Below are 26,170 nucleotides of genomic sequence, written 5' to 3' on the forward strand. Positions count from 1 at the left end.
TGGCATCCTAACTTCCTGTAGGGGCTGTCTCGTCTTCCGTGTCAGTATCTTTCTGAGGCATCAAAATGTGTGTTGTTTCGGCATCAAAGATTTGTTCCAGAGTCAGATTTTCATCAGCAATGATCTTGGCCAACTAGTTAATGTATGTCTTCACTATTTATCACCACAAATCCTTAAAAATTTAATGCCATAACTTTTCTTAAATTTCTACAACAAGCCTATTGAATATTTAGTTCCCTTCGATTGCCAGTTCACTGTGAAAGATCTTTGCTTATTTAACCTTCAGCATACCATTAAGTGGCATGTGTACACCGTCACACTGATGGATCCACTCTTTCAATACACAATTGAGATCTTCATTTTTAGCTTTATGTAGTATTTTCTATTTTTCATTAACTTCTGTTCATCACTTTCAATGGAGACCTTCAACAATTTATCCTTTGGTGTCTTCAGGTCATATATGGTGGTCATTCCAACACCATACTCTTCTGTAAGATGTTTCCCACTTACACCAGTCTAGTTTTTCAACAGCTTGACTTTCTATGCTATAAACAAACATAAACGCCTCCTTTTTTTCTTATCATTGTTACCTGTAGGGGTATCTTCAGGCCTTTTTGACATTTTCAACAATATCTTTATGCCACAGAATGAAAAATAAGCAAACAAACAAAAACAAAAGAAAAACCACAGTGTAATGCATATAGGTCTTGGCCCAATGTGGGGCACTGTGGGGAACCTGCCATTGGCATGTCCACTCTGCACACATGCCATTGTATTATCCTTTGTGGGTATGCTTGCATGGGGGAATATAGGTGTGCATGGAAAAGATACATAGTGGCTAAAGGGGGCTGAGAGACTATATTTTCCCCTGAGAATGCTAAATAAACTGTGTTGTGCACCTGCATTTTGACTGCAATTTGTCACAGGAGATCAGGTTTGGAATTTTCCACTCGTGGCATTATGTCAGCACACAAAAATTTATGAATTTGGGATCTTTTGAATTTCAGATTTTTAAATTATGGATGTTCAACCTGTGTTACAAATTTATCCTTCTTTTCCCCCTGCCCTTACTTTTTTTTTTTTTTTTTTGAGACAAGGTATTGCTCTGTCACCCAGGCTTGAGTGCAGTGGCATGATCGTGGCTCCTGCAGCGTGGAACTCCTGAGTTTAAGCAAACTTCTCTCCTCAGCCTCCTGAATAGATTGAACTAGACACATGCTATACACCACTATGCCTGGATAATTAGATTTTTTTTTTTTTTTTTTGTAGAGGCAGGGTCTGACTATGTTGTCCAGGCTGGTCTTGAACTCCTGGCTTCAAGCAATCATCCTGCCTTGGTCTCCTAAAATACTACTATTCCAGATATGAGACACCATCCCTGGCCTTCTTCCATTTTATAATGTGCTGTCTTAAAATCCCAGATCAACAAGGAGAGCTTCTGAACTGTAACATTACTTCTGTAGAATGACTAAACATTTTCTTCCTTATATTCTTTGATTATTCAGTGATGGTATAATCAAAAGTAAATTTTTATTTTCCATTTATATCAACTCCTTCTGTATAGTATAATTGATCATAAGTTCACTGTGATTATTTCCTGAGTGCCTTCCAAAGCCAAAGAGATAATTCCTATCTTTTCTGTTTATTGTTTTCATCTGAAAATTATGATGCTCCTTTTTTAGTGTAGTTCTCATTTTAATGCTATATTCATTATATTAATTTCATTTTACATGCATTTATTGAGTGCTACCTATGTACTAACCATCCATTGGTGATGCCACTTAATAGACAAAAGTAGAAAAAAGGAGAATTGGCATTCTGGATATATTTTAAAAATGCAATTATTCTAAGGTATCTTAGTACCTTATTTCTTACAGTTAGTTAGATATTGTGTCACCTAAATTTTTTCAGTTTCTGGATTTCTGAGAAAAGTAACAAGAGTCTGAATACTGAGAAATATCCCAAAAAGTTGATTTATAAACACCATTTGTCTCTGAGTACAAATAGAAAACAATACTTCTGGAGCCAACAAGATATTATAATGAATAGACTATCAGGGCATCAGGTGTGAGGCATTAAAAAGGAGTCATGAATAAGTCTAAGGTTTCAAGCTTGGGCAATTGGAAGGATGAAATTCTTATTAATCAAAATGGAGAAGACTTGGGTAAAGAGTTTTTGAGGGGTACAATTTTATAGGTTAATATCAGAGGTTCAGTTTGGGATAAACTATGTTTGAAGTATCTATGAGATATTCAAGTGGAAAGATTGTGTTGGCAGTTGGATATTTGAGTCCAGAGTTCAAGGGAGAGAACTAGAGCAGACAGAGACATTTGTAAGCCACCTGAATATAGATGAAACTTAAAGCCATGAGATAATATTGATATTAAATCACCAAGAGGGCATTTACAGGTAGAGAAACCTAGAAGCAGAGACCTGGATCATTTAAACCATAAGAAATCATCAAAAAAAAGTGTAACTAGAAAAGGAGACCAAGAAGGAACAGTAAGGTTTCAGGAAAACTAAGGGGATATATGACCCTGAAAATCAAGTATCTTAGTCCATTTGTGATGCTATAAAGGATTATCTGAGGGTGGGTAATTTATGGAGAAAAGGGGTTTATTTGGCTCACTGGTCTTTAGGCTGTACAAGAAGCTGCTTCCAGCAACTGCTTCTGGTGAGGACTTCAGACTGTTTCTACTCACAGCGAAAGGCAAAGGGGAGCTGTTGTGCAGAGATCATATGGTGAGAGCATAAACAAGAGAAAGTGGAAGTGCCAGGTTACTTTCAACAATCAGTTCATGTGGGACCTAGCAGTGAAAATTCACCCACTCCCTGGAGAATGGCACCAAGCCATTCATGAGGGGTCTGCTCCTGGGATCCAAACACCTCCCATGAGGCCCCACCTCCAACACTGGGGATCAACCTTCTTTTTTCTTTCTTTTTTTTCTTTTGAGATGGAGTCTAGCTCTGTCGTCCAGACTGGAGTGCAGTGGTATGATCTCCACTGCAACCTCCTCCTCCCGGGTTCAAGCGATTCTCCTGCCTCAGTCTTCCGAGTAGCTGGGACTACAGGTGTCCACCACCACATCCGGCTAATTTTTGTAATTTTAGTAAAGACGAGGTTTCACTGTGTTGGCCAGGCTGATTTCGAACTCCCGACCTTGTGATCTGCCCCACTTGGCCTCCCAAAGTGCTGGGATTACAAGCACAAGCCACCACGCCTCCATCCAGGGAGATCAAATTTCCACATGAGACTTGGTGAGGCCAAACAAACTGTATTTAAACTATAGCACCAAGGAAGAAACCTTCTTAGAAGAGGACAAATAGCTGCTGCGAGGTGAAATAAGATGAGGCCTGAGACTTGATCCTTGGATTGGCCATGTTGACATTAGTGGTGACTTCTGTAAGAGCAGTTCCAGTGGAGAAGTGGGCTTAAAAGCCTAAGAGACTGTGATTGAACCCTACTCTTTTTACAATACGCCATAAGAGAAGGAGATAAATGACAACAGTACTTGAGGACAAATTTGGGGTGAAGGGAAGTTGTTTTTTTAAATTAAGGTTGGAGAAATGATAATATGCCATGGCCTAAAATAAGTAACTTGGTTGGGAGGGAGCTTTTAAAGAGAAGAGAGAGTAATCCAAGTAAACACAGAGTAAATAGGTATTAAGCGGGTATAAATGTTATACTTGGGTAGATGTGATGACAGGGGCTCATGAACTTTCCTTCGTGCTTCACTTTTGTAAGCGAAGTACACATCAAGGTCATCAGTTAAGAGAAAGAATGGAACTGGTAATGTCGGACATTTGAGAAAAAAAGGTATAAAAAATATAGACTGACTGCCAGGAGCATTACATATTCACTTGAGGTTGGAGGTGCTGAACGTAAAGTGAGTCGCATTGACATGCGATGTGTTTTCTCCTGGTTCATTCATTGTTGGTATAGAATAGGTGGAGATGTAAACGTAGCCAGGTCACGATTTCATCAAATGAGTACAATGGAGTGAGACAGCGGCAATGGAGTTAGGGTATATAAAAATAAAAATACATTCACTTATTACAGAAAATTAGCTGACTACGGAGAGAAGAAAAATATGCAGAGGTTGGTGAGGAACAGTAAAAAGTGGTAGGATCAATGAATTGGAAACCCTAGTGGAATCATTGCTGGAGTCAGGGAACAAAAGGAAGAATACTGAAATGATAGGAGTGTGCAATCAGTGACAGCACAGTGCATGACAGTGAGGTCACATAAAGTAGTAGTTTCTGATGATGCCTAGATCTAGGGTATGATGATGAGAATAAGTAGTTCAGGAGGGACTGCAAGACAAAAATCATGGGAGGAGAGGCCAACGTGTTAGAAAGAACACCTATGTAGATACTAAAATCACGAAAAATTAGGGCAGAAATGGTGAGAGAGATAGTTACTCATAAACCAAAAAATCTTAAAATGATGAAGATATATAATGTAATTTCTCTGTGACAGTCATCTCTGTGACTGGCCTGCTCATATTTCCTCATCTACCTTTCTTCAATTATAGTACTCAATGTATAACTTACTAACTGCAAAAAATATCACAATTCTTCCAGGAAATCTCAAGTTAGTATCGAAAGACATCTTCACTATTCCACTATAGGCTGCATTTAAACAGATGATAGTAAGATTGACACAAGTAGATAAGTCTCATTGCACCATTTATTTTCTGTTTTCTTTCTTTTATTGAATTCATATCAAAATCCTAGACTGAAAACTATGATTTTATGTAAATAATTGATTGTTGCTGCAAAATGATATTATGCTCTCTGAAAAACCCATTAAATTATTATATTAATTGCTAGTTTATATTCACTTTCAGGTATTCTATTAAAAATCCGAATGTTAAAAGGAAATATCAACTGGAAAAATGAAAAAGTGATCAAACGGTAGACAGTAAGAAAGTGGAGAAAACATCAAATACAGACTATTTATTCAATCAGATATACTGTGATATATTAGTTTCTGAAAACAGTGTTCCTTTGTGAAATTCACAAAAAATTGCAATTCAAACTCTACTAAATTCATCTCTCCTACAGATTTGAGCTCTAGTGCTTAGCATGCATATTGAAGACATTTATGTATAAAGAAATATATGAGGCATACACATCTTCGTGTCATGCTAATTTTGTAAAACATCTGGTCATAATAAACACATAGCATCATTTTGACCATGGTACTACACAGAGTTAATGGAAAGTCAACACATCCTCCATGTGTTTGAAAAATCTACAATTACTATCCCTATATCTATGTCTTGGCATTACCATTTCTACCCCTACCTAGTACTGGGCCTTTGTTGTAATCTCCATATAAAATCTCTGATACCTAATGTTATCAACTAATGCTGATTCCAAATGTACACTTGGGATGTTATTCTGTAATTGTCAATATCCACTGCAGGATGCTGTAGTCATGTCTAATGCTTGCCAAATCCTTTTCAGGTCTGCCAAAGTGAGGAAGGTTCTTAACCCCCAAATTTGTGATAGAGTCACTTTCATGAGCTTCATAGCGATACTTATACTTTGGGTCTTTGGAGTACACAGTAATTTTTTTAAATTAAATAATTTATTTAATTTTCTTCATTTGAACTTAGCTGTGAATACACAAGGCTTGGACCAGAGTTTTCCTGGAACAACAGACATAACCCTACTTTCATGCATTATTATACTTAGGAACACATAAAGTACTCTTTAATCTCTCACCCTTCAGGGGCAATATATTTTGCTAGGAGGTTTCTTGGTTCCTTACGAATATAGATTTATATGTAATTAAATTAAACCAAATGTCTTCCATATATGCTTAGGCTTACCTGGACCGTAGAGAAAACATTGCGCTGAAGCCCAGCATCCCATTTTATACACAACAAAACCTGATAACTGTGTCTGGGGTATGTATTATTTTTTTCTTACATCATCCATATATAATAAAATATTTTCCTATTCAGAGTTTTTTTAAATGGTCATTTGAAATCACCCTGTAGAAATGTTTTAAATAGTATATAATTGATGACAGAGCAGGCTGCATTAGCCATGGAGAATACACATGGCCACTCATTAGTTTATTTTCAATCTCCAAATGTATTATGCAGGTTTTCTCTGATTTTATTCAATTTGACTGAGGGCAAAATGACTTAAAGTCTTCACTTCTGAAAGGACTATCATTACTTTTTTAGTAACAAAGAGATCATCCTAAGCAGAATAGCCAAATAGCTAATTATCTTTGAAGCATGAGATATATACAATCTATTTTTGCATAAAAAACAGTATATCACAAATATGATTTAACAAAAAGTCTTATGGGGAGAATACAGAAATTCCTAGGTTTGACCTATGCATTGATGAGGTCACTTACCAGATATCTCCTCCAGGCACTGCTTAGCAGTTTTACTATATGATAAGTCCATCTTTGTAGGACTGGTACAGGAGTCAGCCGATGCTAAAGAGGTACCTTCATTTTCTGAATGTGCCCTGAAATTATCCAGGAAAATAGAAAGAAATAGCAATTATAATCACCAGTCACTCATCAAAGTGGAAGTTCTAAAGTACAAGAAATATTACTTACAAATTTTCCATCAAAATAAGTATTTCTTTATGACTGGAAGATTCCAGAGCTATCTATGTATAGGAGAATTTTGTTATTTTTCATATACAACCTAAGTGGGAGTGAGATGTGGAATTAGATTTCTTAGACTTGTCTAAATTTGGAAGCTTATAACTACCAATAGTTGATTATAATTTGGGGGCAAAATATTTAAAAAGATCCAACTTCTTTTGCTATTTTAGAGGAAATATGGCCAAAGGATTTTTTTTTTTTTTTTTTTTGCGAGAATACTGAAAGTATTGAAATCACACCTAAAATTCTTTTTTTAAACAAAAATTCTATAAAAATATTTTAAAATATGTGTAAAAATAAAAAACCAATTTGTTCAATGCTACATACATCATTATGATGACTTAATTACCAAAGATTTCAGAGCAATTAAAGTCAACCAGAAACAAATTATCATTCTTACAATTACCTTCATATCATCTGTTTCACATTTGTCTATGTACGTACATGGGTATGTATTTGTGCGTGTGGTTAGCTTGTAAAGAGTATGTCTAATTAAATGAAAAGCACTCAACAAAGGTCCTGAATACCTTTGATATTCTAATCACACTTCATGCATTGTTTCTTTCCTTTAGCACAGGCAAATGTTTTAAGATATGCTTTCTATTTAATGCAGCTTCATATTCGATGTATATTTGACACAAACTAACACACATTTTAAATGTTCAGAGCATGAACTACTAAGACACAGAAGGAGGCAAGCTAATATGGGATTGCACACTGGACTATGTTCTTTTGAGACATCTCATTTGTCTTACATCTACCCTTTTATTTATGGTAGTAGGTATGGGCCATGACAAGTGATCTTTCAATATTTACTACTTTAAGAATATTTACAAATAATGTTCATGTGTGAATGAAGAATGTATTGTATTTTTGAATCAATGTTTAATTAACATTTTGCTTTTAATCTAAATTTGAGTTTCAAGAGAAAAAGTGTAATCATTGATATCAGAAAAAGTCAAAATTTAACTGACAGGCCAAGAAACTGAAAAGTTCACTTAGGTTTTAAGAAACTATGGAAAACTACATGTTGCCTGTATTGATATATGTGTTATATATGTGAATTAGTATATGAAAAAAGAACTATGCAAGAAAGAAACTTTCCAATACAAAGTTGGTTGTGCCTTGGTCTCCAATAATTTCTGACAGACCATTCTTATTTTATTCTAGCTTAAAACTGAATATAAAGAGCATAAACAAATTAAGAAAGAAAATACACTATTTAAGTGATAGGATATATACCATTAAGGCCAGAAAGAAATCTCAAAGTAGCTAAATTTAACAGATATTTTAGTCTTCCACTCATTTGATATCTTGGTAGCATTTAGAACAGCAGCTCATTCCTTCCTTTATCAAACTGTCCTACCTTGGCTTTTATGGCAAAAATTCTCTAGTGTGTTTCCCATTTTCTCTGGATTCTACTTTATTCTATTGTTTTCCTTTACGTAATCATTAAATGTTGTGGTTCTGGGTAGTAGAAAAAGAAGTGGGGATATAGACAGCAGAAACCTGGGAGTTCAGCAAAGGAATATTCTATACTTCTTCCAGTTTTTGTCTATAGTTTCTCTAGATGATCTCAATCATATTCATTGTATTGGTTATTATTTATTTACACCTGAATTCTAAAATTCTAACTCTAACCCAGCACTTTACGCTGAATTCCCGATGTATATAAAGACTGTCTAATTGACATTTCTTCTTGGTTGTCACAAAAATATGTCAAACCCATCATTTATAGAACCGAAGTCATAATATTTTATTAACAAACCTGGTCCTGATTCATGGAGCCCTCTGGTGAAACCTTTATGAAACTTACAAGGTCTTGTATGGTTGGGTCCCATGCAACCCATAGAATGATGGTCTCCAGCATTATCTCACACAAGACTCCTCTCTCCTTTCTCTACTGTGGTCACAAGAGTCTTCTACCCACTTTCCATAGCTTCCTGCCCAAACAGGGTCTTTACACTTGATTATTTTCCTCCCCACTTCATCCAGTTGATTCCTTCCCTCCAAGTTTTAGCTCAAGTGACTATTTCTTTAAAAATCCTCCCTAATTTCACTGATCAGGCAGTCTCCAATTATAAGCACTTAGTACTTAGTACTCCCTGGACCTATCTTTTCAGCACTTCATACTCTTGTGACATGAGATTAATGTAATTAATTGATTAACGTTTAACTCCCAGACTAGGCCCTATTCTCCATATTCTCCATGTTTGAACTCACCATTGTATCCCCAGTGTCCAGTCTTGTATCAGAATATAAGTTTCAGTCAACAAATCTTTTATAAATATATCGATAAATAATATTAGCCATAAGAGTAAAACAAAATTATTGGTGGGCAAAGCATATGCAAGAAAGAGTAGCATATGTGTAAATATACTGGGTTTGGGTGTAAAACTTGGCCCCATCACTAATCAGTTATCAAGTCATGTGATGTTGGCAAGTTACTTCACCTCTCTGAACTTGTTTGTTCATCTGTAAAAATAAGAAAAAATGCCTGCCTTGCAAAATAGTTGTGAAATCAACTATTATTACAAAAGGACTGAAAATACATCCTCTCTTGTGAAATTCTGGTCAATATTAAAAGGACAAATATATCTGCTCTTTGTGTAGCCTATTTCTTTCTCTCCTGGACCCCAATTTCTCACATATCCCCATCTACTGACAGTCCCTCCCCATTCATTTCTAAAGTCTGTTCTTCCACCTGGCTTCAATTATTGTGGGCCACCCTACTCCCCACTGATCTCTTCCTTAGCCTATTGTCTCTGAACGAAGGGAGAAACAATCCTCTGAAGTGTTCTAAGAATTTTTATTAGTTGCTGAAGAAGTTTAAATGGAGAGTATGTAGTGAAATTGTGGACCCCAGGGAAAGCTGACTGGCTGCCTGCCAAGAAGTGTCACAGAGGCACAGCAGCTTGTTGAACTGGCTGGGAGCCAGGGTTGACCTCTAGTCCTGCAGATTTTGTATTCACAGATTCATCTTTTAGAAGCTGAGTCACATTAAGCATTTCACTGAAATATTTGTCTAAAGCCCACGGCTAACTGGTTCCTATGAGAACAAGACCAACAGCTGTCACAGGAGCCAGAATGTTTGTGGCCATGTTAGTTATAAAGATTCTATCTCCATCTAAGAAAATCTGGAGTAAAAGAAAACTCGGAATGTATTTTAGCACTATAGTTTTTGCTCTACTAAAAGCAAGCAGTTCTTAAAAAGAATTCTTCAGAAGCTGACTTGTGGCTATCTTCCTCAATATGAAAGACTTAATTCCATTGGTTAAGTTCCCACTCCCCATGTCTGAGACATGCTTTTAAAAAAGTGTATTCCTACTTGTGACAGCTCAGTCTTGTCTTGGAAGCCGTTTTAAAATTTGTGTTAATATGTCAGTGCGTATTTTTGGCAGACTCACTCTTTTATGTCTTTTAGTTTAAGTCACAAGAGAGTCTTATTTACCTTAAGTTCTCCAATGTATTTCTCATCAAATTCCCTACATAAGTGATCTACATTAGCATTAATAAGGAAACAGACTGATCAATGAAAGAATGGAACTTGGTGAAGGTAAACTTCAAATCACTGTAAAAAGGACTTAGAAGTCATGCTTGGTTTATATTCACATCTAAATGCGACCAGAAATGTCTACTGATGTTACAAGCCATCCATTTCTCTAGTATTTCCACCTCACAATTTGTTACAGCAAAATTAGATTTTAATTCCAGTCTATAGAGGACCAATCAATGCCAACTGGTAAAGATGTGCCTTTTATACAAATGATCAAAGAAGTCCAGTTAAATCTCTGAAGACTCACAACTTACCCTCTATTTTTATGCATGCTTTGCACCAGTTAAATAAAAATATTTGAGTTGATTCATGAAATAATTTATAAAGACTTTAGAATCAAGCGTGTTCTCTAATCAGAAAGTACATTTTGGCAGATATGGTGAATATTGCAGTGGATCATTCACTGTTTCCCCATAAACTGATAATGCATTTTCTTCCTATTAACTGGAAAAAGAAAAAATACATATCATAATATTCCTTCAAAGTATTCAGCAACATGGTCCTATGTAGACAACCTCACTGTTCATTTACAACACGGTCATCGTGTTATGAGTAAGTATTGAAACCATCAAGACACAGCATTGCAAAAACAGTTTATTTAGATTTATTTTATTTATTTACTTTTTGAGATAGGGTCTCACTCTATCACCCCTGCTGGAGCACACTAGAGCAACCATAGCTCACTTCAGCTTCACCCTTCCTGGCTCAAGCCATGTTCTCACCTCAGCCCCCAGAGTATAATTTATTTAGAATTCTAATAAGCCAGGTCCTTCATCTGTTACTGGGAGTTGTAGTAATTAAAAGTCATGATACCAGTGATTACCATGAGAGCTATTACCTGTTTTTGCACACTTACTATGTGCCAAGTGTGGTGTTTAGTATTTCCCTGGGGCATATCACTGAAAATTCACAACAATCTTGTAATGTAGGGGCTGCAGATAAAGAAATTAAGACATCTAGAAGTCAAATAACTGGTCCTAGGTAACAATCTGGTAGATGCTTGACCAGTACTTGAACCTGGCTGCCTGTAAATGTTGATCTATTAACTACTCCCCTACAGTTTAATTCCATCAAAATGCCTCTGAACTAAGTATTTTATTGCATTTGAGGTTTCCTTAGCTAACAGACAGCTCAGTCACTCAGTCATTGAATGTGACATATCCACTGGTCTAACCTAAATGTTATATTTTTTTTATTTTTTATTTTTGTTGAGACAGAGTCTCGCTCTGTCGCCCAGGTTGGAGTGCAGTGGCACGATCTTGGCTCACTGCAAGCTCCACCTCCCGGGTTCATGCCATTCTCCTGCCTCAGCCTCCCCTAGTAGCTGGGACTACAGGCGCCCGCCACCACGCCTGGCTAATTTTTTTGTATTTTTAGCAGAGACGGGGTTTCACCATGTTAGCCAGGATGGTCTCCATGTCGTGACCTCTTGATCCGCCTGCCTTGGCCTCCCAAAGTGCTGGGATTACAGATGTGAGCCACTGCGCCTAGCCCCTAAATGTTATTTTTTATGTACTAATCATTAAAAGGAAATCAGTATTAAATCCTAGACATTCTCAAACCTCTAATCTTTAATGTCATTAATATAAGTGTTTGCATATTGATTTATATTCAAGAAATATTTCCCCCTGTGGATTCACCTTGATATAGATATGGTCACAAATGTAGACACAAGTAGAACTGATTTGAGTCAGAAACATTAACTAATGGTATTGTAATTCCTGTTTATAACCCCAACCAAAAAGAAAGAAAAGCACATATATTTCAAAAACCAGTAATGTGCTTGCTTTCCTATTTCCTTCATTCTGGAAAGGCAGACAGGTGACAGCCAGGGCCAAGGCCAGGAAACTGTTGGGGTGAACAGAAGTCTAGTGTGGATAGAAGATTTGCTCGATTCAGGGGAGCTGAGCAAATAAGAAAACATTGAGAATAATGCGAGCCAGGTTTCTCATGGTTGACAAAAGGACGCACAAGTATGGAAAGAAAACTAAACTCTGTGGTGTTGAGCTGGAATTGGAGGTATTATCAATGTATGTATACATGAATAATCACAATTATATTGAATTATAATAAATAATATACAATATTAAAATAATGATTAAATATGTGCATATGTATGTGTGTATATACACACATATATTTCTTGGTTTTGACCCCCAAGAAAACCTAGGAAAAATGAGATCTTGGTTTCTAATATCACTGTATATACAAAAAGACATACGAGATCCTTAAAGAAAAGAATAGGATCTAAAGCCAAATTAGGGAATGTGCAAGATGAGCCTAGAACACCTTGAGCCATAAAGAAAGAAAATTCTCAAAGAGTGATAGAGCATTTGGAAAGGAGACACAACCAGCTTGGAGGGGCTCCCAATGGCCACATCTTGGAAAATTAATCACCAAAGTAAGTTGTGACAGCAACGGATTATAACAAATATAGTAGAAATCTATTTGTCCATATAATTTAAATAGATAGAAAGATCATGAGGAGAAAATATCTCTTTCTTAAAGTAGAATGCCAGAGAGCAAACGCAGAAGACAGGATGGAATTAGAAAACCGGTTGTCACATATAACAGCACATTATTAATTCAGCAACAAAGCTCAATGGATGCTAAAACTTGTGGGTGAAAATAGATAAAAAATTGAATTTTTACACACAGTCTCAAAATATCTTCCCACAAAAATATGTATTACAACTGGAGACAATATATTCACTTAGAATATAAAACTGTGGCAGATATTACCTTAATCAAGCAATCAAATTCAACACAACCAAAATGGAAGATATCGATATTCATATCATGAAACACCCAATAAAATGCAGCGGGAAAAACACAGTATCATTTCAATGACATGCCAGACAAAAAATACATTTAATGTGTATCTAATAATGAGGAACTACGTGACAAACCCAAATTAGAAACATTATATAAAATGCCTGGCCATCAATATATCAATATCATGAAAGCCAGGGAAAGGCTAAACAATGGTTCCAGATTGAGGGATATTAGGGAGACATGACAACTACTAGATGCAATATTTATCCTGAATTACTAAAAGGGATCATATTTGGTGAAACTTGGTGAAACCTGAATAAGTTCTCTGAGTGCTCTGGGAGAAGTGTACGTGAGAGTCATTTGCACAATTCCTGCAAATTTTCTGTAAGATTAAAATTGTTTCCCAAAACATAAAATAAAACATGAAGAGAAGAAACAACAATGGCTTGGTTAGGCAAATCTATAATCCCACAGAAATATTTTATAATAAAAATCTGTTCTGCGAATTCATGGTGTGGTTGTATAAAGTACAGCATATTATATCAAAAGAAGGAAACACTCTAAGTTCAGATTTTCTTGACCTAAGTTTACAAATCAAGTTGTTTATAGAGGGTCTCTGCTTATATTTAATTAACGGGCTTAAGAAGCATGATACGTTTCTCCTTATGAATAGTGCCTTGCCTTATCTAAGGGTTAGGTATTTTTCTTTTCTGAGAACTGCTCAAAACCCTGATTCTGCTTTCTTTGCCTCTGCATGTTTGCTTTATGTCCAATGCATTGTTTCCTTGGCATTTACTACAAATGGTCAGAAAAGAAAGAATGTAGACTTCAAAACAGCATGTTATAAATCTGGGTAAGTGTCATTTTAAAACTTTGTTGGAGGCTTCTAAAGAGACAGGTTTAAGGAAAACACACAGGTCTTTCTTTTCTCCATAATTAACCAATTACTGTATTATTTTATTTCACATGTCCTTGAAAGCATGTAGAATATAGTTGTGATGTAATGAACACAAAAGCAATGGAAGAAAAATGACATATGGGAAAAGGGGAGGTAGTTTTTGAAAGTCTGAAGGATGTAAGGTAACAATTTTTGAACTCCAGGCAAGAAAAACAGGTTCAAATAATATAGCTCAGGGTGGACACCAAGAAAGAAGAGGAACAATAAAAAAAGGAGTTTTAAAAAAACAAAATGGAAAAACTATGCTGTTCTCCTTTTTCTTCTTTTCTTCCAATAATTGGAATCTCGTTTGAGACTTAACAAACCTACCTAAGAAATTCAGTAAGTTGTTCCTTCATCTATACATTTAACCTGGTTCATCCTACTCTGACCACTCCTACAAACAATCCACTTTACATTCTGAAGAAAGAGTAACTTTTCTGATCAAGCTTTCCACACACATGCTCATGTGCATGCAAGCACACAGGTATATACACACATATATACATACATAAAGTTCAAATTTCTGACCTTGAAGAATTTCTACTACAACCAGGCTTCAATTAGTCTTCAATGTCCAGAGAAACTGACTTACTTGCTGACCACTGTAAATATCTTGTATTGACATTGTTTATGTGGTTCCTTCAGCCTTATGTTTCCCTCCCTGTCCCCCTCATCTCTGCATTACCAAATCCTACTTATCTTTCTGGACTCAGTTCAGGTGCTACTTTCCCTGATTCCAACAGCTAAAAGTAATTTTCCACTTTTTTGAAGCCTCAGTATAACAAATCTAGTTCAGTCCTGGGGAGCTTTACCCTTCCAGCTGCATTTTGTAGTTCTCTTTGAGCTTGCCTCTTGTCTACTACATTGTGGATGATAAAAAGAAAATGACGTAAGATGTATGATTTTTCACTCAATCCTTAAGGTCTAATGCATAAGAAATATTTAGTAGGTAGTTGCTGAAAGAAGATAAAAAATAAGTGAATGAATGTGCTGAAGAGAAGGTATGGTTTAATTCTTTAAATATTTTAAAGCTGTTGTATTTTGGTTAAACCCTCCCATTTATAGGAAGTGAGAGACTTCAGAATATTTTTTGTTCCAGTGTACATTTTTGGCAGGTTTGAAAATTCTTCTATAGCAAGTGATTCTAACACAGGATGACAGTGTTTCATTTAACAATTTTTATTTGGTTTCACTCTTTGTAGGCTGTGTACTGGGCAATTACGCTACTAAATAAGAAAGACAAGACTTTTAATTTCAATGAGCTTACATTACATTAGGAGGTGGCTGAAATCACACTACTTAATAAGTAAACAAGAAAAAAAAAGATGGTAATACACTGTATAAAGAAAATACAAGAGGATGATGAAATAGAATTCTGAGAAGGGGCATAATATATATTCCCTTTGAGTAGGTGGTTGGAGGTGGTTGGAGATTAGCAGAGCTCTAATAACAAGACAGACCTGCAGTGATCTAGAAGACAGTTGTTACAGGCATAAATGAACAGATATGCCAAAGACATGTTCTAAAGCAAGATAGACTGGTTTGTTGAGAAAGAGGATGAAGGCTGAGATACAGTGTGTTGGGGGAAGCGGGGACTGCATGTAGCTGTGGGGACCAATTGTGAACAGGGTACTAGATTACTTAGACCTTGGAAGGTCATGGTGCAATTTTTAAGTTTTATTTTTTTAATGTAATGGAAATCTAATAGATGACTTCATTAATTAGAATAAGATATATGATTTATGCCTTTAGAAGGTGAGAATACCAGCTGTGTGAAGGATGTTATTGCAAAGAGCCGAGTGGAAGCTGGGAGACTCATTGGAAACTAGATGAGAATTGGTGGTGAGGTGGCTTGGACCAGGAGACAAGAGTTGGAAATGGAAAGAAAGTCTGATTGAGGGTATGCTTTAGAAGATCGGTTAGGAGGACTAGCTGAAAATTTGATGTATGGAGAAGGGGTCATTGAAAGAGAAAAACAAAATTCAAATTACTTCCATTTCTTTTCTTCTTTAGTCTCTGATATGGTTTGGCTCTGTGTCCCCACACAAATCTTATCTCAAATTGTAATCTGAATTGTAATCCCCAGGTGTAGAGGGAAGGACCTGGTGGGAGGTGATGGGATCATGGGGGCAGTTTCCCTCATACTGTTCTCCTGATAGTGAGTGAGTTCTCATGAGATCTGATGCTTTAAAAGTGTGTGGCAGTTTCCCCTGTCCTCTCTTTCTCGCCTGCTGCCACGTAAGACGTGCCTTGCTTCCCTTTCGCCTTCCACCTTAATTGTTAGTTTCCTGAGGCCTCCCCAGCTATGCGGAACTGTGAGTCAATTAAACCGCTTTTCTTTACATATTATCCAGTCTCAGGATATTTCTTGATAGCAGTGTGAAAATGGATTAATACAGTCTCTCATTCATATAATTACAAATCCTAACCATTAGTATCTGTAGCAGTTCCAGTTACTAGTATTTGCAGCTCACAATTTATCTATTACTTTTCCCATCATGCCTATATTATAAAATTGTAGAATATAAAATTTGGATGATAGCACAACATTCTTCCCTCCTTGTGATAAACTCTAACTCATCTTTTATTTCTTACCCTTATCTTAACTTCTTGGTGATGCATTAGTTGACTCCATTTTGTCAGATTTGTAAAAAACCCTCTTTTTTCCACATTAATTCTGTATGTTGCATATACTTCCATAACAGTAATGCTTTAATATTTTTGATTATATTATTCTTATTACCCTTAGTAGGCTGAGCTCCCAGAAGAAGCTCCCAGAATACTTTAAAAATATTAAAGCATTACTGTTATGGAAGTATATGCAACATACAGAATTAATGTAGAAAGAGGAGGGTTTTTTACAAATCTGACAAGATGGAGTCAACTAATGCATCACCAAGAAGATAAGGGTAAGAAATAAAAGATGAGTTAGAGTTTATCACAAGGAGGGAAAAAAAATCTTTGTATCTTCTGTTACACAGTATTTGTAGAATGAGGGATGTGTACATAAATGAAAAAGTATGTAGCAATTTCCCTTTGTCTAAACTGTAATAACTGGTCACTTTACCACTTTTTAAGTACTTCAGATGGTCATCTTAACACTATAAAAGGCAGCCTATTCCAATTTCAGGTAGCTCTAGTTATCGGGAACTTCTTAAACCAAAATAAAATATTTTCTTTAATTCTCGATATTTTGTCTTAGTTATATCTATTTGATAAATGAATAAGAATAACAGCAAATTCGAAACTACTTTATCACTCTGTAGAGATAATTGACTTACTGAAACTATGTACAGAATAATTTATATTAGATAAGAAGTTAAGCTAATAGGAAATCTATTAACTTCCAGAATCCACATTATATTTATAGAACTCTGAACATCCAGTTTCTGACAGAGTATTATGAAGCATATATTAGAATCTCAGAAGGAATAAGTCTTAACCTAGAATTCAGCTGAGAAAAAAAATTAACCATCAGCCATCAATCTTCCCATTATATAAAAGTTATTTAATTATCTTTATATATCATATATACGTATCTGTATACATTTATATAATTTATACTAATTAACAGCAATGACCATTTTCAATTATAAAAGGGTTCTGATTGAGAATTTTGCAGGTGTACTATCGGCATTTTCCTAACCAGAATTTTCCCAGTAACAATACCTCTTATTTCTGTCATGTAGATAGAACTGATAAGCAAAGCAAATTTCTACTAGCCTTATGATCTCAAGAGATTATTACTATTCTGACTTAATATCTCAGCTTCTTCATTTCTGGAAAATGGGTGATAACATTCTTTCTCATGAGTTTATGATGAAGTTTAAATGAGAAAATTCACATACATTTTGTGACACAAAGACTTTCACTAAGTAAACACTCAACAAATGATAATACCAACATAAAATAGTAAATTATTAGTATTATCTCATCAAATGGTTAGCAACTCTAAAAATAATTGTCAGGAATTTCATAGGAGGGATTCTTACATGGGGATAGAACAGTAAAAGTTCAGAAAGAACATAAAAGTTTACATAATCCAAATGTCATGACTATAAACAAGCACCTTCCATTGGAAGGTGAAAAGAATGAATAGTAACCACTCTACCTTTTGAGAATTTACATTACTATTTGTAAAACTGTTCTGCATTGATTTAAAAACTTTGCATGAATATTACTTTGTGTATAGACTTCAATGGGAAATTTTATGAGACAGTTTCAATTTCTTTATTTATTGTAGAAACAGGGTCTTGCTCTGGTGTACAGGCTGGTCTCAAAGTCCTGGCCTCAAGCCATCCTCCCACCTTGGCCTCCCAAAGTGCTGGGATTACAGGCATGAATCACCATGCCAGCCACGGTTTTATTTATTTTTAGCTATCTTATATTGCTGATAATTATAAAAATAATTACTGATATTAATGTAATTTACTCAAAATCTGGCTGTGTGCTAAAAATTTTACATGGAATTATTTTCTTTAATCTTTAATACAATCGATCAAGGTAGGCATCCTTTATCAATCATACTTTATAGGATTAGAAAGTGAAGTTTAGGGAAGGCTGTTTACTATGTGGCAGATAGTGTTCTACAGATAAATATCAACTCAATCTTCAAAATAGCCTAATGAGATAGCTTCTACCATTATTACACCTATTTCACTGATTAGGAAATTGTGGTTCAGAATCTTTACATATATGACCCAAAGTAACACAACTAATCAGTGGTGGCATTGAGATTCCCACTCAGGCAACCACCACAAGATGCTGTTTCTGAACAATGGTAGAGTAAGACATATTCTATCACCACTTTTGTTTTTGTTTGAGTTTCCCTCTTGTTGCCTAGGCTGCGGTGTAATGGCACAATCTCGGTTCCCTGCAACCTCTGCCTCCTGGGTTTAAGGGATTCTCCTCCTGCCTCAGCCTCTCTGTTGCCTCTTTTCTTAGCTACTTGGCTACATTGCCTCACTTTTATAGTCTTGTTGTTAAAGAGGTCAAACGGAAACTCCAAGAGAGCGGAGAACTCATCAGGGTCACACACCGGATCCGCACTGTAACTTCTAAGCTGTGCTGCTGTGCTGCTTCCTGTTTTTGATACTTAAAAGTTACATTTTCAAATGGAAACCACTAAATTTGTATCCACTGGATATTTTATTGCAAACAATTTTTTTAAAAGCTTGTTGCTACTTATAGAAAGAAGCCTACTAAATTAGCAGTTCTAGATTTACACTTTCCTATGAAATTCACTTGTGATTTTTTGAAAGGATTGATGTTTTTACGGAATATATTTGTAATCCACAAGGGTGTTGAGTATGACATATTTAAAATTTAATGATTTTTTTTCTCACATTTATGAAATGTGGATCATGATTTTGACATCTTAAATTCTGCTTTGTCAAATAGGGACCCTGGAGTCAGAAGGAGCTGCAGACTCCCATCTGATCCAAATACAAATATTTTAAATGAATTAGTACTACTGAAGTCAGAAAAGCAGCATTCAATTGTAATGTCCCAAGAGATTAAATGAAATAATTATAATAATTTTGTTTTGCTGAGGGTATAAAAACCTCAGAAAAAAAGCACTTAGGTTCTTCATTGAGAAAAAAATAAATCAGTATAAACTGCTTTATTTTAAAAAGTTTTATATTCAAAAAATTAATAAATTTTTAAACTATACAGTTTTGACCCTTTCTTAATTATAGTGGGTCCTGTATCCTATTTGTAAAATTTTCTTTCTGCAATTAAATTGTCAACCTGCCAGAAGGAGGGACAAAGCAGACATTATTGCTCCTCAGGCCATCTCCTTACTAACCAAGCAGTGAAAAAACTGGGCACACAGCAGTTACTGACACATCTCTAATCGATTAAAGCAAATCACAGAAAAACAGGCAAAGTGTTCTATCTTTACCAATTGGGTGGCAGGATGCATATTTTAAAATGCATAATAATGTATTTTAAATTTTTATATTGTGTATTTCAGTGCCTACAAAACAAAAATGCAAAGTAAAATAAATAATAAATAAATAAAAGGTAAGAAAAAAACAAATCAATAATACAACCCAAATAAGTAATACAAATTATATATGTAACCCCTTTTACCTAGAAACCTATGCCTTGCTGGGGGAAATTAATATAAAATTTACATTGAGAAAGTAGTGCCTTATAAATAACATTTGAAGAACATTTGCAACACATCAGGATATACAGTAAACATGATATATGCATGACCTCTGTTAATAGTCTCAACTCTACAAAGTAGTGCATGGTTCCTATTCGACAGCTGAAGAAAATGAGACTAAAGAGTATTAAGTAACTTGTGCAATGTCTTATAGCTGAAAAGTGGCAGAACTAGGAATGAAATCCACAACTTTAACTTCAGAGGCTGCCTCTTTAACCATTATGGTATACTTTCTCCCAAAGATGACAACAAAAACAACCATAAATTCTGTAAAAGTGAGAATTATTTTAAAAGTATGCTACTAGTAATAGAAGCAGTATGGTAGTAGCAATAATATGAATAAACACAAGAGAACTTTGTGGCATCTGGTTTCTAGCTGGCTTTTGATAACAAGTAGTTTAATTTTGGATGGTCTCGATTTCTGAGAGGGAATGAGAGAAGGAATAAAACTGGATCCTGTTGGAAGCTTTTTTCCAGACTAAGATTCCGCACTAAATTCTAGGCCTCTGTCTTTAACATGAAACATTCCAAAATGACAACATAAAGCACCACATTATCAGCCTTCCCTATTACACTCTGAGTATGCAGGCCTGTAAATGTATTTACAACTGTGGATAAGCAGAGGCCAACTTACCTGTAAATGAATGGTGCCACTGTCGCAGTATTCGGGTGGCTGTGTTGCTGCTGTTGAGGGAGTTGGACAGCACCATTTCCTGTGCTCTGCCCACTGCTTTGTGCCACTGTCATGGTACAGGAAGCAGAAGAGGCTTGACCAGCTTCCCTTCCTTCCAAAGGGCCAGGACAGCTAGATGCACTTGCTTTCTCCATGGTTATAGGCTTAGGTAAGGACTGGGAAGGGCTCCCCTTAGTAGTCCTGAATTTCTCAGACTCTTTGCTTGCTGTGCTGCCAGGCGAAATGGTTTGCTTTGCTGTTGGAACTTTAGAGCCTGGTTTTGGAATCCCACTGGAAGATGGAATTAAACTTTCCTTCTTGGCTGCTGTTGTCTTGCTGCCCTTGGGGATCAAGCTTGCAATTTTGGAGGTCTTTTTTGGAGCCATCTCGGTCACCTGATCCTTCTCTTCCTTGACTGGTTTTTCAGTGCAAACTTTATTTTTGTCCCTGTTCTTTTCTTCTTTTTCCTTTGGCTGTAGCAAAGACTTTTTATTGCTGAGATTTTTGCTTCCAGCTTTTGGAGGGGCCAACTTAGGTGACACTTTGGGACTGCTATTTGTTGAGCCACCACTATTCAGACCACTGTTAAAACCTTCCATTTCACCAGATTCAGAAAAGGCATCATCATCCTTCCCACCATCACTAGGTCCTGAACTGGGAGGCTGCGGGGGGCGTAAAGCAGTCCGGGCATTGACTAGCTTGAATTTCTCAAGCATGGATTTCTGTCCTGAGGGAGCAGTTTTGACCCCTTCTGAGACAGGTGGTTTCAGTCTGTCTGATGATGGTGTGGGTGAGGTGGCTGGACTTGACTGCTTTACAGTCAACATGGTGGAGGTGGCGCTGTGTTTGACATTCATGGACTTGCTGCGCCAGGGTTTGCTGGCACTTGGAGAAGGGATGGCAGAGGCAGGAGGCTGCCCAGCAGTACTGGGAGGCTGCATGTTACCATTTACACCTGAAGACGATTGAGGTCCTTTGGAGGAATCTGGACATTGTTTAGAAGAAAAATAAAGAAAAGGCAATTAATCTTGATCATTTATGTTACATAATTGAGAACTTCCAAACTATTGATGGATAGAAGTCTCTCTCCTCTGAACTGAAAAGAGACATGTGGCATCAATCACTTCTCTGATGTGATTTTTTAAAACATATTTCAAAAATGCAGAGTGTTTGAGAGGCATTGATTCTGGGGTGGGGGGTTGGGGGGGGTCTATGCTTTATTTTCCCATCTGAAATTAGTCTTACCCAAATAAATTTGCTAGTCACCGATATTCAAAGATGAATAAAACACTATCCCTCCTCTATCTCTATCCCTCAGCAATTCTCTGTGTTCTTTTTCAACCACCACTGTAGCCCATACTAGTAAATGGATATTCCACGTTGCCCTATAAAAATATGTTGTATAATGAATGTTGAAAATTAGCTTAAGCTACTGGAGTTTAGCTAATTGTTTAGTTAATTTTTATCTGATTAAATATGCATATAACTTATAATTTAGTTTTTTGTTAATTTTATTTTAATTTGTATATTACTGAAATTTATGCTTCTATAGATCAGATAATCTACTAACCAATCTATCTATATTTATCTTTATAATAATCCTACAAGGTTCGTATTAATATTATCATCCCCATTTTACAGCTAAAGCAACTGAGCAAGGAGAGAATAACTTGTTCACGGTCAGACAGCCTGTATTTGAACTGATTTCAGAGACTCTGCTCTTAACCAGCACACCTACAGCTGGTCAGAATAAATCAAGCTACTTTTTAAAAGTTATAGGAAAATAAATCTATTTGTCATATAGGTATTTCATAATGCACTAGTGTTGGTTTACATTCCACTTGGAAGTCACATTATGATGTGAATCTTTACATGACTTTTCTAGTATAATTAATGCTTGATTATAGTCTTATTTTTAAGAAGACAAAACTAAATTAAAGGAAGGACTTTACAATATGGTATAGAATCAAGAAAAAGAACTGAGCTTAGAGTTAAAAGACCTCCATCCAAGTGTTAACATTTGTAAACTGTAATTCTGGTCAAGTCATTTATCTTAAGTTTAATCAACCATGAATGCCTCCCTCTTTCACCCTCTGTTTTTGGGGATGAGGGGATGATTGAATTAGACATTTAAGTGGTACTGTAAACATAGAGATATTGAAAAATAAACACAAATCTGTTTTTGCTGAAATGCTTAATGAAATGTTATATAAAGATATTATTTTACTACTATTCAGGAATTGGAGTTCATTCCATTTTATTAAATGCCTATAAATATAAAACCACAATGCTTTTATTTTTAAATGTCTTCTTTAAAAAAAAAAATGCCTGACTTAAAAAAAAAAAGTCAGAACGCATGATAAATCATATGTAATCAAGCCAATTGGTACAGAATACTAGTCTTAACTCATTTTTCAGAAAAATAAATTGACATACAACAGAAGGAAATAACAAAGAAGTTAGAGATGGAAAAGAAGTCAAATGGTCACAGGAATTTTTGTGTGAGTTAGACAGGTTTTATTTTCTAAAAAACTAAGTGTGCCTAAAATAACATAGTTGATAATTGAAACTGATATTAACAGTAAAATATTGTACACAAATACATTTATATTACATTTTCTTAAACAAATTGGTAGACTAACAATGACTTCTAATTCTTACTACCCCTCTGCAATTCCTCATTTCAATTAGCAAAGACTAATACTAATAGTATAATATAAGACCATGCCTATATATTCTATATTTCAATCTTGCCATTCACTGAAAAGTCAAAATACTTATATGGTATAAATTTTAAAGCATATAATGAGAAATTGATCTTTTAAAAATATTCATGTAAAGTCTACTTGTGCTTATCTTTGGAATATTTATGAAAATTCATTAGATTCACACACAAACACTAAGGTGGATATATTGACTGATTCAAGACCAATCCTACAAGCTTCAGAACATTCAATTACTCAAATACATTCTCTTTCTGTGAAGGGATTCCAATATTTTGCTTATTATCTATGTTATAAGTACAAATAGTTTCAAGATTATTTCACCAACAGATCCTTTTCAAAGACTAATAACATTTCCTCATAATTTAAATGATTCTTAGTAGCGGATGGAGTCCACTGACTACCAACAGGTAGAAGCACTTTATTCATCAGGTGTCAGCTGTGACCTTACTTCCTCAGGGGGAAAAAATTACTCCCACACCCACCTCTGACCCCCATAGCATCGAGTCTGAATTAGGTGGCTCTTCTGCTTTCTCCCATAGCTTACCATTCCCTCTATTATAGTCATTATCACTCTACTGTAACTGCCTATTGCCTCCACAATACTGTGCATTCCATGAAAGCAAAGATCCTGCCTGTATTACTGTTTTATGCCATGTATATAGCACCCACTACATGGCAGGCACTGAAGTAAGTGTTTAACACGTATTATCTCAATTAATCCTCCCAACAACAGCATGAACTTTCCATTATTTCCCCTATTTTATGTGTGAAAAAAAGGAGGCACAAAGAGGTTAAGTAATCTGGCCAAGGTTATACAATTGAGCACTGAACTTTGCTTGAGTTATAAGTTAATCCTGTCAACCACTATATTATACTACTCCTCAAATGCAGATGGGTAAGTTCAATGGTTTATCAATTACAACATTCCCTTGACTATAGAAACATAGAAAATAGTAACTATCCAATTAATGCCCTGAATAGAATTATATTAAGTGAACTTTGTTCCTCAGGTACCCAGATTCAATTAGAAACTAAGAATTTTTCCTCCAAACAAAATGAATTTTCTCAGGTTCAATGAACTGTGTACGTGCCTGTGCATTTCCCACAGTGAACATAATGTTTTGCTGATTTTTGTTGAACATATATGGATATTCTTCTACTCTTTCCAGGAAAATTAATGTTATTCAGTTCCTACTGTTTATAGAACATGAATCTAGGCACATCATCTGTTAATATTTAGAGTGACTACTCTATATAAGACATTCCAAGACACATTATAATCTTGTAGGAGGGAAATAAATAGAGTCAAAAAAGATAAATGCCACTGTATATATTAAATGTCAGGTGAGTGTCATGTGGGAAAGAAAATGGTAGAAAAGATCAGAGTTGTGAGGACTCAGAGAGACCTGCAGAATAAGATCAAAACAGGTGGTATAAGGGAGATGTATAGGTTTTTTAGCCAGAAGAAACATTTACACATATTTTTGGGGAGCTATATTAAAATTTATTCTATTTTTTAACATTTAAAAACTTTATATATATATATATATATATATGGACACAGAGTTGGAGATAAACACAGTCCCCAAAATCAAAGCCTATTCTGCTGGACATATTGTTAAGCAGAACATGATGACATCCTACTGAAATCATCCTTACTCACACTGATCTTGAAGTCATTTGTGGCTGGGCACAGTAGCTCCTGCCTATAATACTAGCACTTTGGGAGGCCAAGTCAGGTGGATCATTTGAGGCCAGGAGTTTGAGACAATCCTGGCCAACATGAGGAAACCCTATCTCTACTAAAAATACAAAAATTAGCTAGGCATGGCGGCGCACACCTGTAATCCTAGCTACTCCGGAGGCTGAGGCATAAAAATTGCTGGAACTCAGGAAGCAGAGGTTGCAGTGAGCTGAGATCTCACTGCTGCCCTCCAGCCTCGGTGACAGAGCAAGACTCTGTCTCCAAAAAAAAAAAAAAAAAAAAAAGTTATTTGAGATATTTCATATTCTATAATGAATATATTAATAATTATTACAAATGTAATTATGCTAACTGACATTTTATTGAAGGTTCTTTAACTGTATTATTTCATGACAGCCCAGTAAAGGGGGAAGGGCTCACATTCCTAACTCACATTTGTAGAAACCAGAGCTTGGTAAGCTTCATGCAATGATTTAGAAACCTAATGAGGAATGTATGGTGGAGCTAGGCTTTGATCCGACATTTTGTCACTCTACAGTCCGAGCTCTGTAATTTTCTTAGAATGTCAAACATTCTAAGTGTTTAACACAGTCGTTCTCAAAACTGTAATGTGCACACATGACACTTGGGGATCCTGTTAAATGCACACTATGATTCAGCAGGTCTGCAGTGGGCCCTGAGGTTCTGCATTGCGAACAATCTTCTAGATGATGCCGGTGCTGCTCACACAAAAATCATACTTTGAGTAGCAAGGGTTGAGGAGACTCACAAATTCTGAAAACTCCTGGCCTTTTCAGTTTTAAAGGGCTGTTTCTTAAGACAGTCCCCCAAATTGCTAAGTTTATTACATGCTTCATAGCCATGCAATATTAACATTTTTCACTGAACTTTCAGAACCTTGGCTAGCTCTGAGTTTACTTGGATGTTTAGCAGTTTGCTTCAAATAATCTGTAAAACCAAAACAAACTCTTCGGGTT

The 26,170-nt window shown here is 35.7% G+C and overlaps 1 protein-coding gene across 8 annotated transcripts in view; it reads right to left on the bottom strand.

Moving 5' to 3' along the window:
• NAV3 (neuron navigator 3) overlaps positions 1-26,170 on the bottom strand; it is a 931,619-nt gene that overhangs the window by 193,723 nt on the left and 711,726 nt on the right. For all 8 annotated transcript variants that reach the window (XM_033221189.1, XM_033221191.1, XM_033221190.1 and 5 more), the window contains 2 exons: positions 20,724-21,747; positions 6,383-6,498 (listed from right to left, as the gene is read on the bottom strand). In XM_033221189.1, the coding sequence (XP_033077080.1) occupies positions 6,383-6,498; positions 20,724-21,747 (1,140 nt within the window). The remainder of the gene's footprint in view (positions 1-6,382; positions 6,499-20,723; positions 21,748-26,170) is intronic.

The sequence above is a fragment of the Trachypithecus francoisi genome, unplaced genomic scaffold, assembly GCF_009764315.1.
Source record: "Trachypithecus francoisi isolate TF-2019V2 unplaced genomic scaffold, Tfra_2.0 Lachesis_group11, whole genome shotgun sequence".
Lineage (NCBI taxonomy): Eukaryota > Metazoa > Chordata > Mammalia > Primates > Cercopithecidae > Trachypithecus > Trachypithecus francoisi.